The sequence below is a fragment of the Equus caballus genome, chromosome 11 (assembly GCF_041296265.1).
Source record: "Equus caballus isolate H_3958 breed thoroughbred chromosome 11, TB-T2T, whole genome shotgun sequence".
NCBI classification, from domain to species: Eukaryota; Metazoa; Chordata; class Mammalia; order Perissodactyla; family Equidae; genus Equus; species Equus caballus.
Window position 1 is genome coordinate 5,611,225 of NC_091694.1, and position 19,323 is coordinate 5,630,547.

A 19,323-nucleotide genomic window follows, 5' to 3' on the forward strand; every position below is an offset into this window, starting at 1 on the left:
ATGAACAGCACCAGAGCATCGTCTGACAGAGTGCTGGAAGGTGAGAGGATGGCGCAAAAAGACCGAAAAGGGTCCAGCCCTGGTGTCCACAGGGTTGCTAGGAGTCTGAATCGACTGACAGCTCCAAAAACAAGAGTGCCAGCTCAACAGAGGTTTGCGTTTGTGTGACTTTGTTTTGCTGTGCTTTTTAGGATGAGATATTTGGGGGCATATTCATAAACTGGGATAAGGACCCAGGTGGGGGGGGGGGGTGGGGAATGGCAGCCAAAGCAAGGCCGGAAGAGGTGGGAGGACACAGGAGAGAGGCTGGCTTTCACTGGAGGAGGAGAGCCTGGAGGAGGAGAGCCTGGAGGAATGCAGGCGAAGATGTGTGGGCAGGAATATGTTAGGAGACAATTCTGGGTGGGTCTGTCGCATTTCTGCACAGGAGCAGAGGCACTAACTGCCCTTTTGTTCCAGATTATCTTTTCAAGAATGTTGGTATAGCAAACTGCCTTGGAAGATAAAGATAGTGCCCCCTCTGGAGCGCAGGGCAGATTTTCTTACAGTCCAGTATCATAGATAATGTCTCTCTCACCCTCACGGGGCTTGAGGGGCAAGGAGGAGTGACACAATCATGAAGCCTACTGCTGTTAGCTGATCCTTGAGTAATAAAGTCCTTTGTCTCTGACCCAGGAGTCTCGTGTCTCCCGCCAGCATCCATAAAGCTGCACCAGGCTGACCGGTTAGTTTGCACCCTGGGTAAATCTCAGACCCTTCGCAGTTCCTGACAGGAGACAACTTTGTAGTCAGGGGCCTGGGAAGCTGAAGCTCCCCTCTCAGAGGTATGGCAGTGAGAAGAGGAGTCTTGAGGAAAGAGGTGATGTTCTGGAATCATTGTTGGCGGGATGGAAGCAGGAGCTCAGCAAGGACAAGGAAAAGGCTGGTGTAGAGAGCCCAGCTGAAGCTGACCGTGTGGTGGTATCCTTCTGCTCTGGAATGAGAGACTGGCCAGCACAGCTCTCAGCCAGGCCAGGGAGTGGGCAGCATGGAGGAGGGGATGCTGCACAGGCAGCTCAGAGCGTGAATCCGGGTCTGAGCTCTGCTGGGCCGAAAGCCAGGAACACAAGAGAATCTGGGTTATGATGAGAGAGTAGCTCAGATTATGACCATAGGGTCCTGCCTGGATAGGAAAGAAAGCTGTGGGGAGAGGGCTGAGACACTGGGAAGCAATGGAGGGGTGGAGAGAGGAGGCCTCGTGAGGCTGCAGACTAGGAACAGAGCTTTGGGGAGGAAGCTTTGGTCTAAACAGGGTGTTGCCCCTGAAGGCACTGGAGGTGGACAGGAATCATTAAGACAGGTGGTGGGGGGTCAACCCACACAGGAGGAGAGTGCCCTCCCCACCTTGAGGCTGGAGTCTGGGCAGGTGGAGGCTGGGCTGCTGTGAGGGCCAAGTTCATAGGTTTGAAAATGGAAAGTTGAAGAAATTGATAATTAGTGATTCCCTTTTTTTTCACGCAGTAAGTGAGGCTTTTTCTGAGAGCGAGGGGTATGCGTGGGATTGGGGGGTTTCAGAAAAAAGTCTGATGTTTTATTAACCACTGAGGAAACGGGAGAAGGTGCTGATCAAGGGAGATGTAACCTCTACAGGGACTTTCACAACTGAAAACCATAAAGATTGAAATAAAAGACGTGAAACCACCAATTCTAAGTAGTGTCTATCAGCAGGGTAGCAAAGCGTGGCATTTTTAAAAGTTTCGAGAACTGAGCCTGAATGACCCGTTCCTGCCCACAGAGGCAGGCCCCAGGCAGCTTTTCCGGAGTCCTTGCAGTCGGACAGAGAGAGACCTGCTGCTGCGTCCAGACTTGCTCCGAGGATCAGGGTCTGAGCTGGCCGGGTTTGCTCTTCCATCCTCCCCTTCCCTCCTCAGCTGTCCTGGTGAACTGGCCCCTCATTACGCCCGCATTCTGGAAGGACTCGCGGTGCCAGGGCCAAACCGACGGGTCTTGAGGGTCCTTCCGAGGGGAGCCTCCCCGCCGCCGCTCCACCTGCTTCGGGCGTCCAGAGGGCGCAGTACGCGTGCCAGCGTCCCCCGCGCCCCGCCGACTCCCCGCACTGCGCGCGCCCGCCCTTGACCGCATGGGGAAAGCGGCCGGCCCACCCCCAGACTCGCGGCGTCCTGGGGGGCTGGGCGCCGACAGGAGCGCAGCGGCTGGGGGCCCACTCTCCAAGGCCCGGGGGCGACACTTCCGCCTCCGGAGCCGCCGTGCAGCCCCCGAGGGTGCCGGCCTTGGGCGGCCGGGCCCGGGAGAGCAGGAGCGGCAGGGTGGGGAGGGGCCGCGGGGGCAGAGGGCGGGCAGGGCCTGGCGGGGCGGGGCGGGGCGGGGCAGGGCAGGGCGGCCGCCTCCGGGAGTCCGGCCCGGCCCACCCAAGCCTCTCCCCTCCGCCCGGGACGGCGGCGGACAGGGCGCCCGCGGGTCGGGGCTGCATGGGGCTCCCGCGCGGCCCGTTCTTCTGGCTGCTGCTCCTGATCGCGGCTGCCTGCTCCGGGATCCTCTTCGCCCTGTACTTGTCGGCGGGGGAGCGGTACCCGGGGCCCCGGTCCAGAGCCAGGTAGGGGCTGCCGCGCGGGACCCGAGCGGGAGGCGCAGGGGCCGCGCAGGGCGCCCAGCCCAGGGTCCTCGGGCCGCCCTCCGCCCCGGCCTCTCCGGGGTGGCTGGCAGCGGGGACTCGGGCTGCCGCCCTTTGTCCCCAGAGCCTCCAGCCGGCGTGCAACTCGCGCTGCCGGGCCGCACAGCCGCTGCCCGGGTCCGAGAGGGACTTGGCCCCTTGCGCACCGGCGAGCCGCTCTCGACACTGTCGCGGGTTAATTCCCTCGGGCCCTGATTAGAAACACTTTCTCTTGTCGAAAGTCGGCTCGGTCAAGCGAGTTAGATAAAAACAGTTCCGTTTTTGTCGGGAACTCTCCCTTGGGAACGTCACACTTCTCTGATTCTACTTTTAAGGCAGGGACCCAAGGCTCCCGATTCCCGTTTCGCCGGGCTCAGCAGCTCGAGCGTGGCGGGCGCCTTTCTAGCTCGCCCGGCTCCCTGCTCTCCCGGCGCTCTGTTTGCCCCCTTGTTTATTTTGATAAGTAGCGTGTGGGCGCGACCTGCCCAAGAGGCAGGTTCCCTGGGGAACAGGGGCCGATTCGGGGCTCCATCCAGGTTCCCCTGCCTGAGCCCCCTCTGCGCTCGGCTCCCACCCGCTCGCCCTGGGCACCTTCCTTTCATTCCTGCCCCATGAGGAGAAACCTGAGAGCCTGCCTTTGGTGGGTGATGGTTCCAGTTACTGAAGAAGCCTCAAAAGGACTTAGCTTTACTTCTGGAAGGCAGACCGAGCTGTGCCCAGAGTCTGGATTTGGGAGGCCGCAAGACACCCCCGCTCCCGCCCCCGCCACCTCATGGAGAGCCCTTTGGGCCCAGGAGTTCCCTTCCCAGCGCTTTCCCACACGCGCACTCCTCACCAAACCTTGCTCCAGGTATAACAGGGTGAAAGCAAAATTAGTATCTGTTCTCAGGAAACAAGGTCAAAGGGCATCCAAAGTTGCAAAACAATATGAACCTGCTTGCCACTGATTGAGTCCGGTCGCTTTAGAAGGAAGGGTGTTCTAGCAAGTGATACCTGAAGTCAATTTCCTTGTAGTCAGAAATTGCACAAGGAGGACTAAAAACGATTGAGGGTGTGAAGAAAGATCTTTGTCAATTTCATATAAAAATGTTTTGAAACACATTTTACACCTTCTTTGAAAGCATCTAATACAACTTTAAATATGAGGTTTGTTCGACGTTCATTATACCTCAACAAAGTTTTTTTTGTTTTTGTTTTTTTGAGGAAGATTAGCCCTGAGCTAACATCAGCCACCAATCCTCCTCTTTTTGCTGAGGAAGACTGGCCCTGAGCTAACATCCGTACCCATCTTCCTCCACTTTATGTGTGGGATGCCTGCCACAGCATGGCTTGCCAAGCAGTGCATAGGTCCACACCCAGGATCTGAACCAGTGAAGGCCGGGCAGCTGAAGTGGAATGTGCGAACTTAACCACTGCGCCACTGGGCCGGCCCCCAAAGCTTTTTTTAAAAGATCTAATCTCTTAAAAATCTACAACTCAAGAACCTGTCCATTTCCTTGTTGCTTCCCTGATGTCTATGCTATAGCTAAACCCCAGGGGGCAGGTCAGGACTGGCCTCCTTATAGGAGGTGGATATTTAGTGCCCAGAAAAGCAGGGTGGGAGGCAGGATGGCATTCTGGGCTGGGAGAGCTGGCTGTGCGACCTCTCCAGCTGGGGACAGAAAACAGATTTGCCTGGCTACAGTGGAAAGTCCAGGGGAGAAGGGTGCTGGGACCAGGGCTACCGTGCCCAAGGTGGGACGGGACTGTCCTTGCAGGTTAGAGAGTGGAACCTAGTCTGGGGATTTAATCCGGATCAGCAGTTCCCAGGCATGGGGATTTCTAGACTTATAAAAGATTTTTTTTTTATGGAGGAGGAGGTGACGATAGATACAGGGTGCCAGTTACTTGCCAGATACCATCTATTGTCAACATTATTTTGTAAAGGAAAGGACATTTTAGGGCCAAGAAGTCCTAAAAATATGATTTGAGTAAATTTAGTTTTACGAAAAATGCACTATATTGGCCTTATTTCTCCTCAGGCTGGTAAAAGTTGCCGGAGGGGCATAGGTGGGCTGGCCCACTTCCCCACTCCTTCCAGGCTCCCCAGGCAGGTGTCCAGAAGCCCTTGGATTCCTAAGAGGGAGGGGCTGGGACAAGTCACTGAACACTGGGGGGTGCTCTGGAGATGAGCAGGCCTTGCCGAGGAGGCGAGAGTTCAGGGCCGCAAAGCTGAATTGGGGGGTTCCGTCATCTCCCCTGCAGGTCCCCCCTCCTGTCTCTAGTCTGCCCTGTTGCTCGGTTCTGCCATCAGGGCTCTCAAGCCTGGCTGCACAGAAGAATCACCTGGGGAGGGGCCCAGACCGATCAAATCAGCATCTCAGGGGTGGGGCCTTGGCATGGGTGGTTTTCAAAAGCTCCCTGGGAGTTCTCGCCTTGGGGGTTCTCGCTGCAGCGGAGGCTGAGTGCCGGGATCCCAGTACCTCCTCAAACAGGGTCCTATTGAGCTGCGGGAGAGGAAATACAGGATTGTGTGGGTGAACAGGTGGCCAGTCTGAGAGGGAAAGGGAGGGTTGGGGGGGATCAGCCCTGCTCTTTCTGCTTGCCCCTCCAGGCTCTTGGAAACCTGAAGGGAGGCGGGTCACAGGCTCAGCTGGCTCAGCACTAGAAGCAAGTAACAAGAGGCCTTTGTTTCCCTTGCAAACTGCTGATCCCCAGTCCTGCCCGCTGCTCCCGTGTGGCCAGTGGGGAGAGGGCAGGAGCCTGGGAGAAGCCTGACACCCGGCTGAACGGGCAAGAGCCCCTATTCCTTCCTTTCTGGCTGCCCTCGGCTCTGATGCTGGGGCCACCTGGCAGGTGGGGGTGGGCATGGGGTGGTAACATCAGCCCCTTACCTCCCTCCAGAAGGGACACTGTCAGAGATGCTGTCCCCACAGGGTCCTTTCCCTTCTTCCTGTAGGTCAGGATAGCTAACATTTAGAGGACACTTTTTGTGTGAGTTAACATAGATTCTTTATTCGAATCCCGCCAACAACTGGATGCTATGTGATGTGACTTTCAATCCTATCAGCATGATTATCCCGCTGTACAGATACAAGACCGAGGTTCTGAGAAGTTCAGTGCCTTCCTGAGATCATGCCATACAAACCCAGGGAGTCAGCTGCAGACTCATGCCCCTCACCAGGACCTGTAGGGCAGGAGCCAGGAGTGGCAGGATGGCTGATGCCAAGGTGAAGGGGGCCCAAGGCATCTGGGACCTAACTAACGCCTGCCTCTGGGACCTTGGCAGGGAGAGACCTCAGATGGTCACAATTCCAGGGGACTGGCAAGGTTTCCTATTTTATGTTTTCATCTTTTTTTTTTTTTCCTACTGAGGAAGATTAGCCCTGAGCCAACATCTGTTGCCAATCTTCCTCTTTTTTGTTTTTGCTTGAGGAAGATTAGCCTTAAGCTAACATCTGTGCCAATCTTCCTCTACTATATATGTGTGTCACCACCACAGCATGGCTGACGAATGGTGTAGGTTTGCACCCAGGATCCGAACCCGTGAACCTGGGCCGCCAAAGCGGAGCGCACTGAACTTAACCACTACTCCATGGGGCCAGCCCCTGATGTTTTCATCTTTTAGCCACCATCTCACTGATGCTACAAACTGCACATTTCTGCTGCTTGCCAAGGGGCTTCTTGATTTCTGGGTTTATACAGCTGGGCGGAACATAATAATGTGACGGTATTTTGTGCCTAAAGAGAGAGATGTGGGCAAGGATCAGAGCATAGAAATAGAAGAAGCAAAGGATCGGACACTTTTGACCCTGGCGGGCAGCGTCAGCCCCTGGAGCTCACTGAGTCAGACAGAAGGCTCCCAGGGACAGGTCAGACCCCTGCTTTACTTCAGCTTTCTTCCCCAGGAATAGTGCATCCTCTCAAGCATTCATTGGACCCAAGGCATCGAATTCTGGGACAAGAAAGGTACAGTGGCTGGCTTCTCTGTGGCGGTTTTGAGCATCTTCAAGTTAGTGAGGACAAGGGGAAAGAGAAGAGCAAACCAGAACGTGCTTGTGAGATGCCGAGGGCCGGGGGGTGCGGGTGCTCTTTGGAACCACCAAGCTTGAATCATAGAGCCGAGCAGCCAGCCAGTCAGGGCTTCTCAGGCCTGGCCAATAGGTCCTGTACCCCAATAGCAGAGAAGGACGGATCACTGTGTACCTTTGGGGTATAGCCAGCTGAAAAGTTCTTGGAAATCTTGTGATTTATTTTATTTTTATTTATGTATTTCTTTATTTTGCTGAGGAAGATTAGCCTTGAGCTAACATCCACCACCAATCCTCCTCTTTTTGCTGAGGAAGACTGGCTCTGAGCTAACATCCGTGCCCATCTTCCTCTACTTTATCCGTGGGATGCCTGCCACAGCATGGCTTGATAAGCAATGTGTAGCTCCATGCCCGGGATCTGAACTGGCGAACCCTGGGCCCCCAAGCAGAGTGCGTGAACTTAAGTGCTACGCCACCAGTTGGCCCCTGATTTCTCTTAAAGTCCTGCGAATTTTACATTCTACTCCTGAAAATGTCATTTTACTGTAAAAGTCACATTTAAACCGCTCACCATAGAGTAAACACCAAACCCTGGGGAGATGCTGCATGTTTACCCAGAGGGTTTGAGACTCTTCTGGGCCTTACTCCATAACTAATAGTCACCATTGACTGTGGGCTGATGAGCCAACTCAAGCACTTTCACTTAAGCGACCCTGTCAGGTAGCTTTTACAGACGAGCAAAATTAGGCACAAAGAGATCAGGTCCCTTGTTTAGGGTCACTCAGGGAAGAGGTGGTACTGGGATTTGTGCCTCCTGTTTGACCCCAGAGCCTGGCTCTGAACCACCACAAGGTGTAAGAGACGGGCCATATATCTGGCTCTGAGCTTCCTGGTGGCCACAGCGAAGAAAGCAGCTTTGCCATCATGTCCATGAGATAAAAGCAAGCCAGCTGCCCAAGTGAAGTACAGCCTTCCCTGATATGCAGACCTGAAGATTTTTCTCCTGGAGCCTGGTAAAGAAGGCCCTGGAAAACACCCCTATGATAAACTGAATAGTAGTGAAATTAGTACAGTGTGATCTGCTGTAATGCTTGCTTTGAAAATGTGAATTTGTTTCAACAAGATTCATATCTTAGGAAACAATTTGAGCATAACACAAATTCTATGTTTGCTTATGAATGATTTTGTCAGCAAGAACACTAGGTTAAATGCAGAAAACCACACCCAACCAAAGGGGGCCTCATAGGATACACAGAATGCACACACATGCAGGCTTCAGATATGCAGCCATTTCATCACGTGTTATAACTTCCTTCCCACCACTTCGCAATAACTCACAAGCCGCCACCCTTCAGACACCCACTGCCACAAGCAAATGTCAAGTCTTTCCCAAGGTCAAGTGCTGTATTTTTAGTAGTACATATATATTTCTTAACCATTGAATGTGTGCAAAACTGTGCTACCCTCCTCCGTAGGTTCCTCTCTGTTTCATGCATCACTGACAGAGCTTTTGAATGTCATACCACTCCTCCCATTTTCACCAAAGTCCTGTGGTTTCGAGTGCAAATTTTGCCTATTGTGGTGGTTTTTACGCACTCTTACGTCACATTATAGCAGAAATGACTGTACAGCTCTTTCCTGCCTTGCCCTTTGATCAAACCAGCGGCTTAACCAAGAGCCCCCTTCAGTGCTGTGAGCAGCCCTGCACGGGCAAAGGCTGTGTGGGAGTCTGATGTCGAAATCGCAGGCAGACGGGGCTGGGCGCTGCTCAGTACTTCACTCTCGCTCAAGGTCCCTGTGAGCAGAGGCACTGTATAGTTTCCTAGGGCTGCCGGGACAACTGACCATAAACCGGTGGCTTAAAACGAGAGAACTTAATTCTCTCACAGTTCTCAGCCCCGGAAGTTTGAAATCAAGGCGCTGGCAGGGCCGTCCTCTCTCCAGAAGCTCTAAGGAACAATCCTGCCCTGCCTCTTCCAGCTTCTAGGGGCTCCAGGTCTTCCTTGGCTTGTAGCTGCATCCCTCAGTCTTCGCCTCCATCAGGACATGGCCTTCTTAAAAGGGCACCAGTCATTGAATTTAGGGCCCACCATAACCAAGTATGACTTCATCTTAAAATTACATCTGCAAAGACCCTATTTTCAAATAAGGTCACATTCTGAGGTTCAGGGCAGACATGAATTTTGGGGCAACACTGTTCAACCCTGTTCAGGCGCCACCTGGAAGAAAGATAATCATAATCTTCCCGGAAGCCCTTTCCACGCAAATCCTACAGCGAGGACTGCCAGAACTGGGATCTGCATCCAGGCTGATGGGTTCTGAAGCCCAGGCTGGAACTCCTCCACCCAAGGGCAGGCAGGTCATACCCATTGGTGGGAAGATGCCCCAGAGTTTCCCCAAGGGTGAGGTGAAGGAGTAGGAGGCCAGAGCCATCAGGCCACGGAGATGTGGCATCCAGGAAAGGAAGAGCTGGGCCGGGGAAATCCAGAAAGCTCTCTGATGCCCACCGGGCTGCTGCACCACAGGCCAGCTTGGCTCCCAGCTCTGTGGGTGGCCCAGGTCTGGATGGGGAAGGGCGGCTCTTCCCTTCCAACCCTCCTGTGGGGTCTGCAGGCTCCCAGGAAGGCTCCCACCCGCCCCAGCCCCAGCTAACAGAACTCAGCCCTCTTGTCTTCTTGCTCAGAGCCTGCGCTGCCGACACCCACTTTCTCTCGACATCCGGCGGCACCCCCACTTCCGAGGCCTGTTCAATCTCTCCACTCCAGTGCTGCTCTCGTGGCCACTCTTCACCCAGGAGCTCTGGGACAGCCTGAGCCAGCACAAAGCCCCCTACGGCTGGCAGGGCCTCTCCCGCCAAGGTAACCTGCAGCCGCTGCCTCTCGCCCAGCCCTCTGGCCTCAGCTAGTCCCTTCCTCCCACTTTTGGCCCCGGTGCAGGCCAGGCCTCCCTGCCCTACAGCAGCGTGATGTGGGACCCCCGTACCCCTTTCCTCCCAGAAGGGCCTCAGGGCTCAACCCCCCAGCTGTGCGACTCCTGCCTTACCTCCCTGCCCCTGTGAGCACCACCGGTCAGTGAGGGGGGCTTGGCCGCCCTGGCAGAGAAGCTCTCACCATCCCGGGGCCTCCCTGGCGTGAAAGGTACCAGTGTCCAAAGGTGGCCGAGGACAGGGGCTGTGGGGCCCCTGATGGTTGCTGCTGTGGGAAACCAACCAGAGCCCCCTCCACTGGGTTAGATGGCCCCTCCACCCCGACCCCTGCATGCCTCAGACTACTTTCTTTTGGAATAGACAGTCTTGAGAGGACTAGTTATTCGAGTTCTTGAGGCCTTTCAGGGCCCAGCCACACCCCCTCCCCCACCATCCTCTTTTCAGTTCTCCTGGCTCACTGACATTTCATTCCCTACCCACCCTCCGTGCCTCCTGGGAGGGGCTGGTGTCAGGCCTCTGGTGAGGTGGGGTACCAGAAACAGTCTGGGAAGGCTCCAGATGACCCCACACAGCCCTCCTCATAGTGTCCCACCTTGCCCTGCACCCACAGCCATCACCTCCACCCTGAGACTTCTGAATGGCTCCGAGAGCACTGAGCTGTTCACTGGCTCCAGGGAGCCACGACCCCACTGCATTCGCTGTGCCGTGGTGGGTAATGGAGGCATTCTGAATGGTTCCCGCCAGGGTCGGAACATCGATGCCCACGACTATGTGTTCAGGTATGTGTGGCAGAGCCCAGGGAGGAGGTGGGAGGTGAGCTGGGCAGAGAGCTGGTCTGGAGCCAGCCCCTGGGGAAGCATCTTCCGTGAAGGCTGCAGCCCAAGGCAGCAGTGGCCTCAGGCAGCTCGGCAGTTGTAATGGGCAGACAGGCATGGACGAATGCACATGCAAACAGACCCTGAAGACAGAGCGTGGGTGCCACATGCCAAGGGGACCCGGGAGGAAGGAGCTGCCAGAGCCAGTTGTGCCCATTTCACAGGGCATCCCCTGAGTTTGGAAGAGTGGGGATGGCACCTGTGCACTGGTGCTGCCATGGGCAGAGGGAGTGGTCCGTATAGAGGCATGGGGACAGGCGTGGCACAATACTGGGGATGGAAGTACAGAGACGCAGCATGGTGTAACCACAAGAAGGCTGATGGGCCTCTGTTCGGACCAGACTCAATGGTGCTGTGATCAAAGGCTTCGAGGACGATGTGGGCACCAAGACCTCCTTCTACGGTTTCACTGTGAACACGATGAAGAACTCCCTCATCTCCTACTGGACGCTGGGCTTCACCTCTGTGCCACAAGGACAGGTGAGGCCTCTGATAGGCATGCCATTGTTGTGGACAGTTCGTGCCTTTCTTCCCAGAGCCCCTTCCATGGGGTTCCCAAGCCCTGGTCCAGTGGATGGAGAGGTTGTGCCAGGATCTCGGACGCATGTGACAGAGCCATTGAGGAGGATGTGGGCAGGGACACCCTGTTGTTTCAGGCTTCACAGGACAAGTCTGGAGTGGAGCGTGAATGGCTAATATTAACTGAAAGCTGCTGGGTGCTGGGCAATTTACAGTGCCTCATCAGCCCTGGTTTCCTGCAGAGGAGACGACGGCTCAGTGCCCTTCATTCAGCAAAGCAGCCAAGGGCCAGCGCTCAAGTCCAGACTCCCACCCCAGAGCTGTCCACAGGGAAGGGCATTTATAGAGTGCCTCCTCTGTTCCCAGCGTTGGACACGGTCATCACAGTAGCCCGTTTCCAGATGGCATCATGTCTAAGGCCACCACCCAGCTAGAATCATCAAAATCTAGGCCCCCTGCCCGCTAGCGTTGTTTCCATTGCCCCATGCTGCCCACCAGAATAATGATGTGTGCCCTCCTGAATCCCCACTGCAGCCCTGTGCAGGCAGCTGACATTCAAGAGACAGGGGAACATACCCAGTCCCCGCTGGGGAGTGGGGGAGCCAGAACTTGAGCCCGTCTGCCGCCTCCAGGTCCTTTCAACTACACCCAGTTGCCCTAAGACCTCGCTTTCCCTCCAGCGTAGTCTGGGTGCCACATGCAGCGTTAGGGAGACCCCAGGATAAGAGGTTCTGTGGTGCTCCATAGGGCTACTTGGGTTTCTAGAAGCTTCCTCCACTGAGCAGGGAATGCAGGAGTGTCCTAGCCACAGTGACTGTGTGCCAGGGCCTCACGGTAGAACCTCCCTTAGCTCATGATAGGACAAAATGGGGCAGCTTTATTTCTGGGCTAGCCACGGCACCTGTGTGAGTTACCTATTACTGCATAACAAAATACCCCAAAACTTAGTAGCTTTCAATGACAAACATTTATTATCTTCCAGTCTCAATGGGTCAGGAAGTTGGGAGCAGCTTAGCAGAGTGATTTTGGCTCAGCGTCTCTCAGGTGGCTGCAGTCAGGATCGACAGGGGCTGTAGTCATCAGAAGGCTTGACTGGGGCCAGAGTCAAGATGCCTCCCTCACAGGCCCTTGCCATGTGGGCCACTCTGTAGGCTCCTCCAGCGTCCTCACAACACGGCGCCTAACTTCACCAAGAGCACGTGATCCCAGAGAGCAAGGACCAGCTGCAGTGCCTCTTACAACCACAGTCACACACTGTCACTTCCATTTTTTTCCTAATCATTAGAAAACTCTATTCTTTAGTCAGTATGTCCAGCCCATACTCAAGGGAATGGCAAGTAAGCGTCCCCTGTTGAAGGAAGGAGAATCAAAGAATTTGTGAATGAGTCTTGAAACCATCACACACACTAGCTGGGAATGGGAATACAGGCAGATACGGGAAATTCTCCCACCAGGACAGGTGGCAGGACTGGGTGGAAGGATGTCCATTCTGAGCAGGAGCTGGATGTGGTCTTGTTTCCCCCTGGGGCTCAGTGTCTCTGTCGCCCCCACAGGACCTGCACTATATCTTCATCCCCTCAGACATCCGTGACTATGTGATGCTGAGATCGGCCATTCTGGGTGTGCGTGTCCCGGAGGGCCCTGATAAAGGGGACAGGTGAGCAGCCAAGCAGGGGCAGGGCATGGTAATGCTGCGGTCATCTCTCCTTGCTCCCGGGGCCCACTGTTGGGTGGGGAAGGTGGAGGGCGGCAAGAAAACCCCCAAGAATTCAACAGAGCATTGGGGAATCATGCTCTTTTGTCCAACACCCAGGAAAGCCCAGGTAACTGCACTGGTCCCCAGGAATGCTCCTGGAGAGGTGGGCTGCAGGCTCACGGGGCCGCTTTTCTGAATGGAGCAGGCAGGCTCCTCAGCTTCGAGCTGCTGTCCCCACAACCAGCCTCGCCACCCAGCCAACAGCATTCACAGGGCCTGTCCACAGCGGGGCTGCTGTGCTGTTGAGGACGCTGGTTCTGGAAACTAAGAGCAAGAGCCAGAATCCATGCCCCTCGTGCTGGTCGGCACCCCCCCCCCCCCCCGGGGCTGTGCCCGTGAAATGGGGAACGCAGGCAACATGGGCCCAGTGTTCTAGGAAGTGGGAACAAAGGATACTCTGTCTTTTCTCCCCCACCTTCTGGGCAGCAGGCCCGTGTCCAGCTCTTTCGAACCACGTCCTGGCCTTATCTGAACCTTCTCCTCGTAGTGCTGACAATTTCTTGTCCCTGAGGCAGGTCCTTAGAAATCTATGCCACCCCTGTAGTCACGATGACCAGTTCTCCTATCTCAGTGCTCCTGGAACATCTTGCCCACCCCCTGAGAGAGCAGCTTCTGAGGTGGTCCTTAGGGATTAAGCCCTCAAAGGCCAGGCCAGGGTCCACTGGCCACCCTGTGCCCCACCCCCGCCTTGTGATTACCCAACAATTGCTCACAATGCTGCTGCTGGTCATGAGGGTGGGCTTTGTGACACTGGCGGAACTGGGCTCTTGGGGGGGTGCTGGCTCAGAGACATCGGGTGGACACAAGCCTCCCCAACACCAATGAGCTCCCCCTCCCATACCCCTAATCCGTCCCCTACCCAGTCCCCCTCCCAGTCCCGTTCCAACAATATCATCACCTCTTCCAACCAGCAGCCCTACTCTGGCTCCGGGGGCCCGGCCCCTTCCCCATCCCCCACCCGGGGGCCTTCCTCTCGGCCCCTCTCTCACCCTCCCACCCCAAATGCCTCACAGCCCTCTTCCCGGGCTTCCTCCCTGACCCCCAGCCCTCATACCCAACATGTGCCTCGAGGGTCTGCCCAAAACCCCACTCCACCCACCTCCAAATCTCCCTCCCAATCTGGCTTGAAAACCCTCTCTAGAAACTCTTCCCAAACTCCTGCTCAGCCTATCGGCAGGTCCCCCTCCCAAAGCCCTGTCCCCTCGGCCTCCTACATCGGGCCGGTTCGGGGCATCCCGTCCTACATCGCCCCCTACGTGCCCCGCTTCCTGAAGGAGCCCCCCTTCTTCCAGCCCCCTACATCACCGCTTCCCCTAGGCCAGTGCTGCCCCTGCCCCTGCCCCTGCCCCTGCCCCGCCCGCAAGCGCCCTCCGCCCCCGGAGTCGCTCTACTTACCTCTGCTGCCGCCCCCTCCGGCCCACTACAGCAGCAGCTGCTCCTACCCAACTCCCCCCGCCCTGTTCACGCCGCCTTCCTCGCTCTCCTACAGCCCGCCCCCCGAGGTCCTGGTGAGCGGGAAGCCGCACGTGGTCCCCACCGTGCTGCCGGCCACCTTCTACACCCCCTTCTCCCGCTACTACGCCCAGCCCCGCCCCTACCGGCCCCTGCGCCGCCGCCGCCCCAGTGTCCTGCCCCTCCCCACGCCCCCCAACGTGCAGTACGACGGCATGGGCCGCTCTGTCCACTTCTTTCGTGGGTCCTAGGCCTTGGACCTACTTTGGACCAGAAGCCTCTGCCAGTAAATTCAAGCTACTACACCCAGACTTCATCAGCTACCTGACGGAGAGGTAGGTGGTGGGGGGTGCCGGGAAGAACAGCTGCCCTTCCCCTCTCTCCTCCACACCCACCCCCCAGCAGCGCAGGCCCTCCCTTAGGAGGATGTCTCCCTTAGGAGACCCGATGTCTCCCCGCACTGTAGCCCGCAGCCGAGCTGAGCTGTATCGAGTGCCACGTGCCAAGTAGGGGGCCAAGCACTTAATATCAGTTCGTTCACTACTTTAAGACCTCCACGGAGGCGGTGTTCCGTCAGGGCCAACAGGAAGTGGGCAGGAAACTCAGGAGCACTCAAGGTTTATTTACCAGGGATGTTTAGGAAGGCACAGGCTGTGGGGGGACCACAGGGGTTGAGCAGTAATGGGGCTAGTAGAAGCAGTCTTGTCATCACCCTGAGGCCCCAACACAGCCAGCCCAAGGCGACCAGAGGGGAGGAGCCTGGGAACAATCAGCCTGATCATCTCACTTGCCTCTCTCCCTCCTATCAGTAGGGTCAGTTGTCCCTGTCTAGAGACATTTTTGGTTGTCACTAGGCAAGTGTGATTGTCACTAGTGGGCAGAGGCCAGGGATGCTGCTTAACAGCCCATAATGCAGACGATGGCTCTGGTAATAAACAATTATCTGGCCCCAAATGTCAGTTCCTGCAGTTGAGAAACCCTGCTGGAGCCCATAGGAGCCAACATCCCAAGACAGAGAGCAGGTGGAGGAGGGGGGCAAGTGGCTCTGGGGAGGGACACTGAAGACCGGGCACAGCTACTGCTCCCTTTGACAGAGGAAATAGGCTGAGAGGCTTGATTTGCCTGGCAAAGCTTAGATGTGAATCCAGGGCTGCGGTCCAGGCCCATGATCACCATCCCGTGGCCTCACTTTTGGACTGTGGTTGCATGTGCGCACATGTGCGTGCACACACGCACCATCTCACCAGTGACTCCAGTCACAGGACCTGCGCACTCTGTCCCTCGTACACGATTCCTGCTTGGCCACTCTGGGGGTGGAGAGAAACTTAGGTCTCAGGCTCCATAGGCCACCTGTGCATTGTGGTTACTTAGTAGCCTGCAGTGAAGGCAGGGTGTCTCAGGGAGGAAAGGCGAGTTAGGCTGGGCTCAGGCTTCTAGAGAGCGGGAGGAAGCGGGGAGGCTCTTACCTGTGCTGCTTCCAGATGGGCCTATTCTTTCTCATCCCCACTCTGTTACTTAAGGTGGTGTTTCAACTGAAGATTTTTGCATTAAGCCCATTTGGTCTTTTCCCAAATACGGAGTGGACTGGTGTAGAAGGGCCAGAAGTTCTGGATGGTTTTCCAACCTGTTTTAATTTGCTAGTCGTAAAGCATACAGGCACAACCATCAAGCTAGCATGTGAGACCTAAACGTCTTGAGTTTGAATGCCTCTTTTTGCTTCCAGGTTTTTGAAATCAAAGTTGATTAACACAACTTTTGGAGACCTATATATGCCCAGTACTGGGGCCCTCATGCTGCTGACAGCTTTGCATACCTGTGACCAGGTAAGAGGTCTTCTCTTTCAGCAGCACACAGCAGTAGAGTACAGGTGTGAATGGAACCTAATTTGATCCATGATATCCCCTACATGAGGCCTGTCACCCCCAATGGGACTCTGGGCCTCTATCCTGCAGAGGAAAGGATCCCTCAGCCGCAGGAGTGACTTGGTCAAGGGAAGTGGTGTACGCGTTATCCAGGGTCCTTTAGAGGACAGCTCCCGGGCCAGCCCCTGCCTTCCCTCCCTCAGCCACCTGCCCCACCACTTCCTTCTTCCACTCCCTCTTCCCCAGAGCAGCCACTCTCTCTGGCATTGAAGGCACACATTATCAAATTGCCCTTGTGAAAGCAAAATCTTCTCAACAGAACTAGGTAGGGACACTCTTTTAGGAGGACATTCTAGAACTGTGGTGGGACAGCAATTTAGCCTCCCAGGCACAGAATCTTTAAAATTCCCATATGAGATGGTCCCGAAGGGAAGTTGCCTGCATGAGCCGCGTGGAGGCAGAGGTTGAGTAGCAGTTTCCAGGGAAAGGCAGGGACCCACGCTAAAGCCAGCACAAGAGCTGGGCCTACACCTTTTCTGTATTTTAAAGCAGGAATCTCTCGTCTGCGGTCACCGCTAGAATGGGAAACAGACAGTAATGGGCTTTTGCCTCCATCTTCAGCTTAATGATCACCATGGCCCTGAAATCACAGACCTGAGTTCAAAACCTGGCCTGGCCACGAGCTTGTGACTGGGGACACGTTTGGTTACTTCTCTGAGCCTCTTTCCCCACTTGTAAGATGGGGATGACAGCCACCTAAGATTACTGTAAAGCTGGGGTGAGAAAATGTGTGCAAAGAGCACAGTGCTGGGTGTGGGTGTGAGCTAGAACTACTGTGCATCTGCATCTTCACCACGCTCCCGAGGAGAGGGGCCCTGCCTTTCCACACTCCTGTCACTTCCCACGAGTCTGTGTGCACGGAGCAGCTCAGTAAATGCTAACTCCATGACTGTTCTTGTCCAGGTTAGTGCCTATGGATTCATCACAAGGAACTACTGGAAATTTTCTGACCACTATTTCGAACGAATAAAGAAGCCACTGATATTCTATGCGAACCACGACCTGTCCCTGGAAGCCGCGCTGTGGCGGGACCTGCACAAGGCTGGCATCCTTTGGCTGTACCAGCGCTGACCCTGAAGCACCAGAGCCTTTGTTCTTACAGAGCTGTGGCCCTTGTCCCAAGTGGCCAAAGCCGCCTTCTTGTCTTTCCAGCTTTTGAGAGGGGCTCCAACTCCGCCCGGCCATCCCCTTCTTCCCTACAGAGGACATCAGGAGGTGGATTCGTGACTGTCACTGAAGCCCGTTCACTATGGGACACTCCATCTCATCCTTGGCTCATCCAAGAAAAGTCCCCTCTGGGTCTGAGATAGATGTCCCACCCTTGGTCAAGGAGAACTGGACTGCTCGGCTAGATTTGTTTGAAAACTTTGACACTCCCAAGATGACTGTGACGCTCACCAGCAAGGGGCAGGCACACTTCAGAGCTAAGCAGCTCAAAGGCAGCAGTGGTACTGAGCGACTTCAGGAAGTCAGGGCAGTGACTCGGGGCCTGTCGGTCAACCAGGGTCAAGCAGCAGTTCCAGGCAGACACACTCCCCAGCCAAAACCCTCCTCCTGGCATGTCCAGCCTCACACAAACTCCAAAGCAATTCAACTCAAGGACACGTCCTAAGAACCTTTCTGAGAACATGACCTACCTACTTCTGCCCCATGATAAAGTAGGAGCACACAAGGCAGAATGTAAACTTGAAACTAGGTAATCACATAAATGATGGAGGGCCATTTTGTCTTGTGTGTGTGTGTGTGTTGGGGGGGGGGAGGAGTGCTCCGTGCAGGGTGTTTAGCACAGAGATCACACAGAAGTCACGGACCATGGGAAGGTTCTGTTCTTTGATGGGGTCACCTGCACAGAAGGCAGCCTGCCTGAGGGAAGTCCTATGAGAGATGGATTACCACTTTGTCACCAAAAGGATGACATTATCAGGGATTGAACCCTCACTGGGTATTAAATATCGTGGCTTCAATAAATGTGAACTTAGTTGACAGGCAGTTTCATTTCAGACAGATTCGGGCTTCTCTTGGAAGTATAAGGAAGTCTCAACCGACCAAGTTACCACCGGCCGGCCCTTAAGCAAGCCCAGGATTTCCTGTCCTGATGACTAGTGGCTTTCGACAATCTGATGGGTGGGGTGCAGATCTCTCTCCAAAGGGCTGGCTGGCAAGAGCCTTCCCAAGGCATCACCCATCACCGATGACCAATACACCAAGGCCCAGGCCCTGGCCTCTGGTTCTGTGGTTTTGGAAGATGATCCTATCAGCATGTTTAACAAGAGGGATGAACAGTCACCAGAATCAAAGCACTGCTTTAGGAATGCAGAGATGTGATCAACAGAATGCACACTGGGGCTTTAATGACTAAAGCAGCTCCCTGAGGGAACCGTGGCTTCCCGGGGAGCAGGGTTTGCTTTAGACGAGAGGGAAGGAGTGATGAGTTCAGTCACTGCAACAGGCCAAGGCCTCTCACCCACTTTACCCTAGCAACACCAAACTGTCCCTTGGTCTTGAGGAAAGCAGTGTCCCAAGTATGTTTCTCTGGATAGAATAATTGATCTAATTATTCTATTGACATTTGAAAAATGTCAAATGTGGGAACATGGTACTGCCGATAGTCAGTCCACTCTGGTCTATCTTAGAGTGACAGTGAAGAAACCCAACTGTCTAATTAACCCAGTGTTGCCCAGACTTGGGACTCCTGACTCCCTTGTATCCATAATACTTTTTACTTTCCCCTATTCCCATCACAGCCTTAGTTATCAGAATCCATCAGACTTCAGAAGTGCTAAGGTTATGTTGTGGGTGGCAACCCATTAGAGGGGTATGAAATCAGCTTGGTGCGAAACAAAATCGGATTGCATCCTGTGTAACTGTTAACCTCAATTTTTATTATTCTGTGAAACTTTCATTTATATAAGAATGTGTAGGGGCCAGCCCTGTGGCCCAGTGGTTAAGTTCACGCGCTCCGCTTCGGCGGCCCAGCGTTTTGCCGGTTCGGATCCTGGGCGCAGACATGGCACCGCTCGTCAGGCCACACTGAGGCGGCATGTCACAACTAGAAGGATCCACAACTAAAAATATACAACAATATATCAGGGGGCTTTGGGGAGAAGGAGGAAAAATAAAATCTTAAAAAAAAAAAAATGAGTTTACCCAGTCACAGAATAAAATACTGTTCTCACAAGTGGGTGTCAATCTGAAATCCACGATACCAGTGAG

The 19,323-nt window shown here is 54.9% G+C and overlaps 1 protein-coding gene and 1 long non-coding RNA gene across 5 annotated transcripts; one reads left to right on the forward strand and one right to left on the reverse strand.

Moving 5' to 3' along the window:
* The first annotated feature begins 2,104 nt into the window (after positions 1-2,104).
* Positions 2,105-18,093, forward strand: ST6GALNAC2 (ST6 N-acetylgalactosaminide alpha-2,6-sialyltransferase 2). Of its 4 annotated transcripts, none has more exons than XR_011422811.1 (9): positions 2,374-2,593; positions 6,538-6,598; positions 9,344-9,518; positions 10,197-10,365; positions 10,803-10,941; positions 12,534-12,637; positions 14,226-14,523; positions 15,912-16,011; positions 17,014-18,093. XR_011422811.1 is itself a non-coding variant. In XM_023651961.2 (9 exons), exons 1-9 carry the CDS (start codon positions 2,469-2,471, stop codon positions 17,179-17,181), a joined length of 1,125 nt encoding a protein of 374 aa, XP_023507729.1. In that variant the 5' UTR covers positions 2,374-2,468; the 3' UTR covers positions 17,182-18,093. The 4 variants fall into 4 exon arrangements, 3 of the variants coding, with proteins under 3 accessions (XP_070082065.1, XP_023507730.1, XP_023507729.1); XM_023651961.2 differs by having other exon boundaries at positions 14,440-14,523; XM_070225964.1 differs by lacking the exon at positions 6,538-6,598 and having other exon boundaries at positions 2,105-2,593; positions 14,440-14,523.
* Positions 11,933-13,443, reverse strand: LOC111775582 (uncharacterized). The gene is made up of 2 exons (XR_002811325.2): positions 13,152-13,443; positions 11,933-12,328 (listed from the first exon to the last, which is right to left on the reverse strand). It is a non-coding gene; the product is annotated as an uncharacterized lncRNA (long non-coding RNA).
* Positions 18,094-19,323: the final 1,230 nt, after the last annotated feature.

What these genes read in the sequence shown, in the direction of transcription:
- ST6GALNAC2 (XM_070225964.1), top strand. Translation starts at nt 2,120, where the DNA reads ATGGGGAAAGCGGCCGGCCCACCCCCAGACTCGCGGCGTCCTGGGGGG. An exon ending in GCAGGGCCTCTCCCGCCAAG is followed by an intron (nt 9,519 to 10,196) that starts GTAACCTGCAGC and finishes CTGCACCCACAG; the next exon opens with CCATCACCTCCACCCTGAGA. An exon ending in GCCCACGACTATGTGTTCAG is followed by an intron (nt 10,366 to 10,802) that starts GTATGTGTGGCA and finishes TGTTCGGACCAG; the next exon opens with ACTCAATGGTGCTGTGATCA.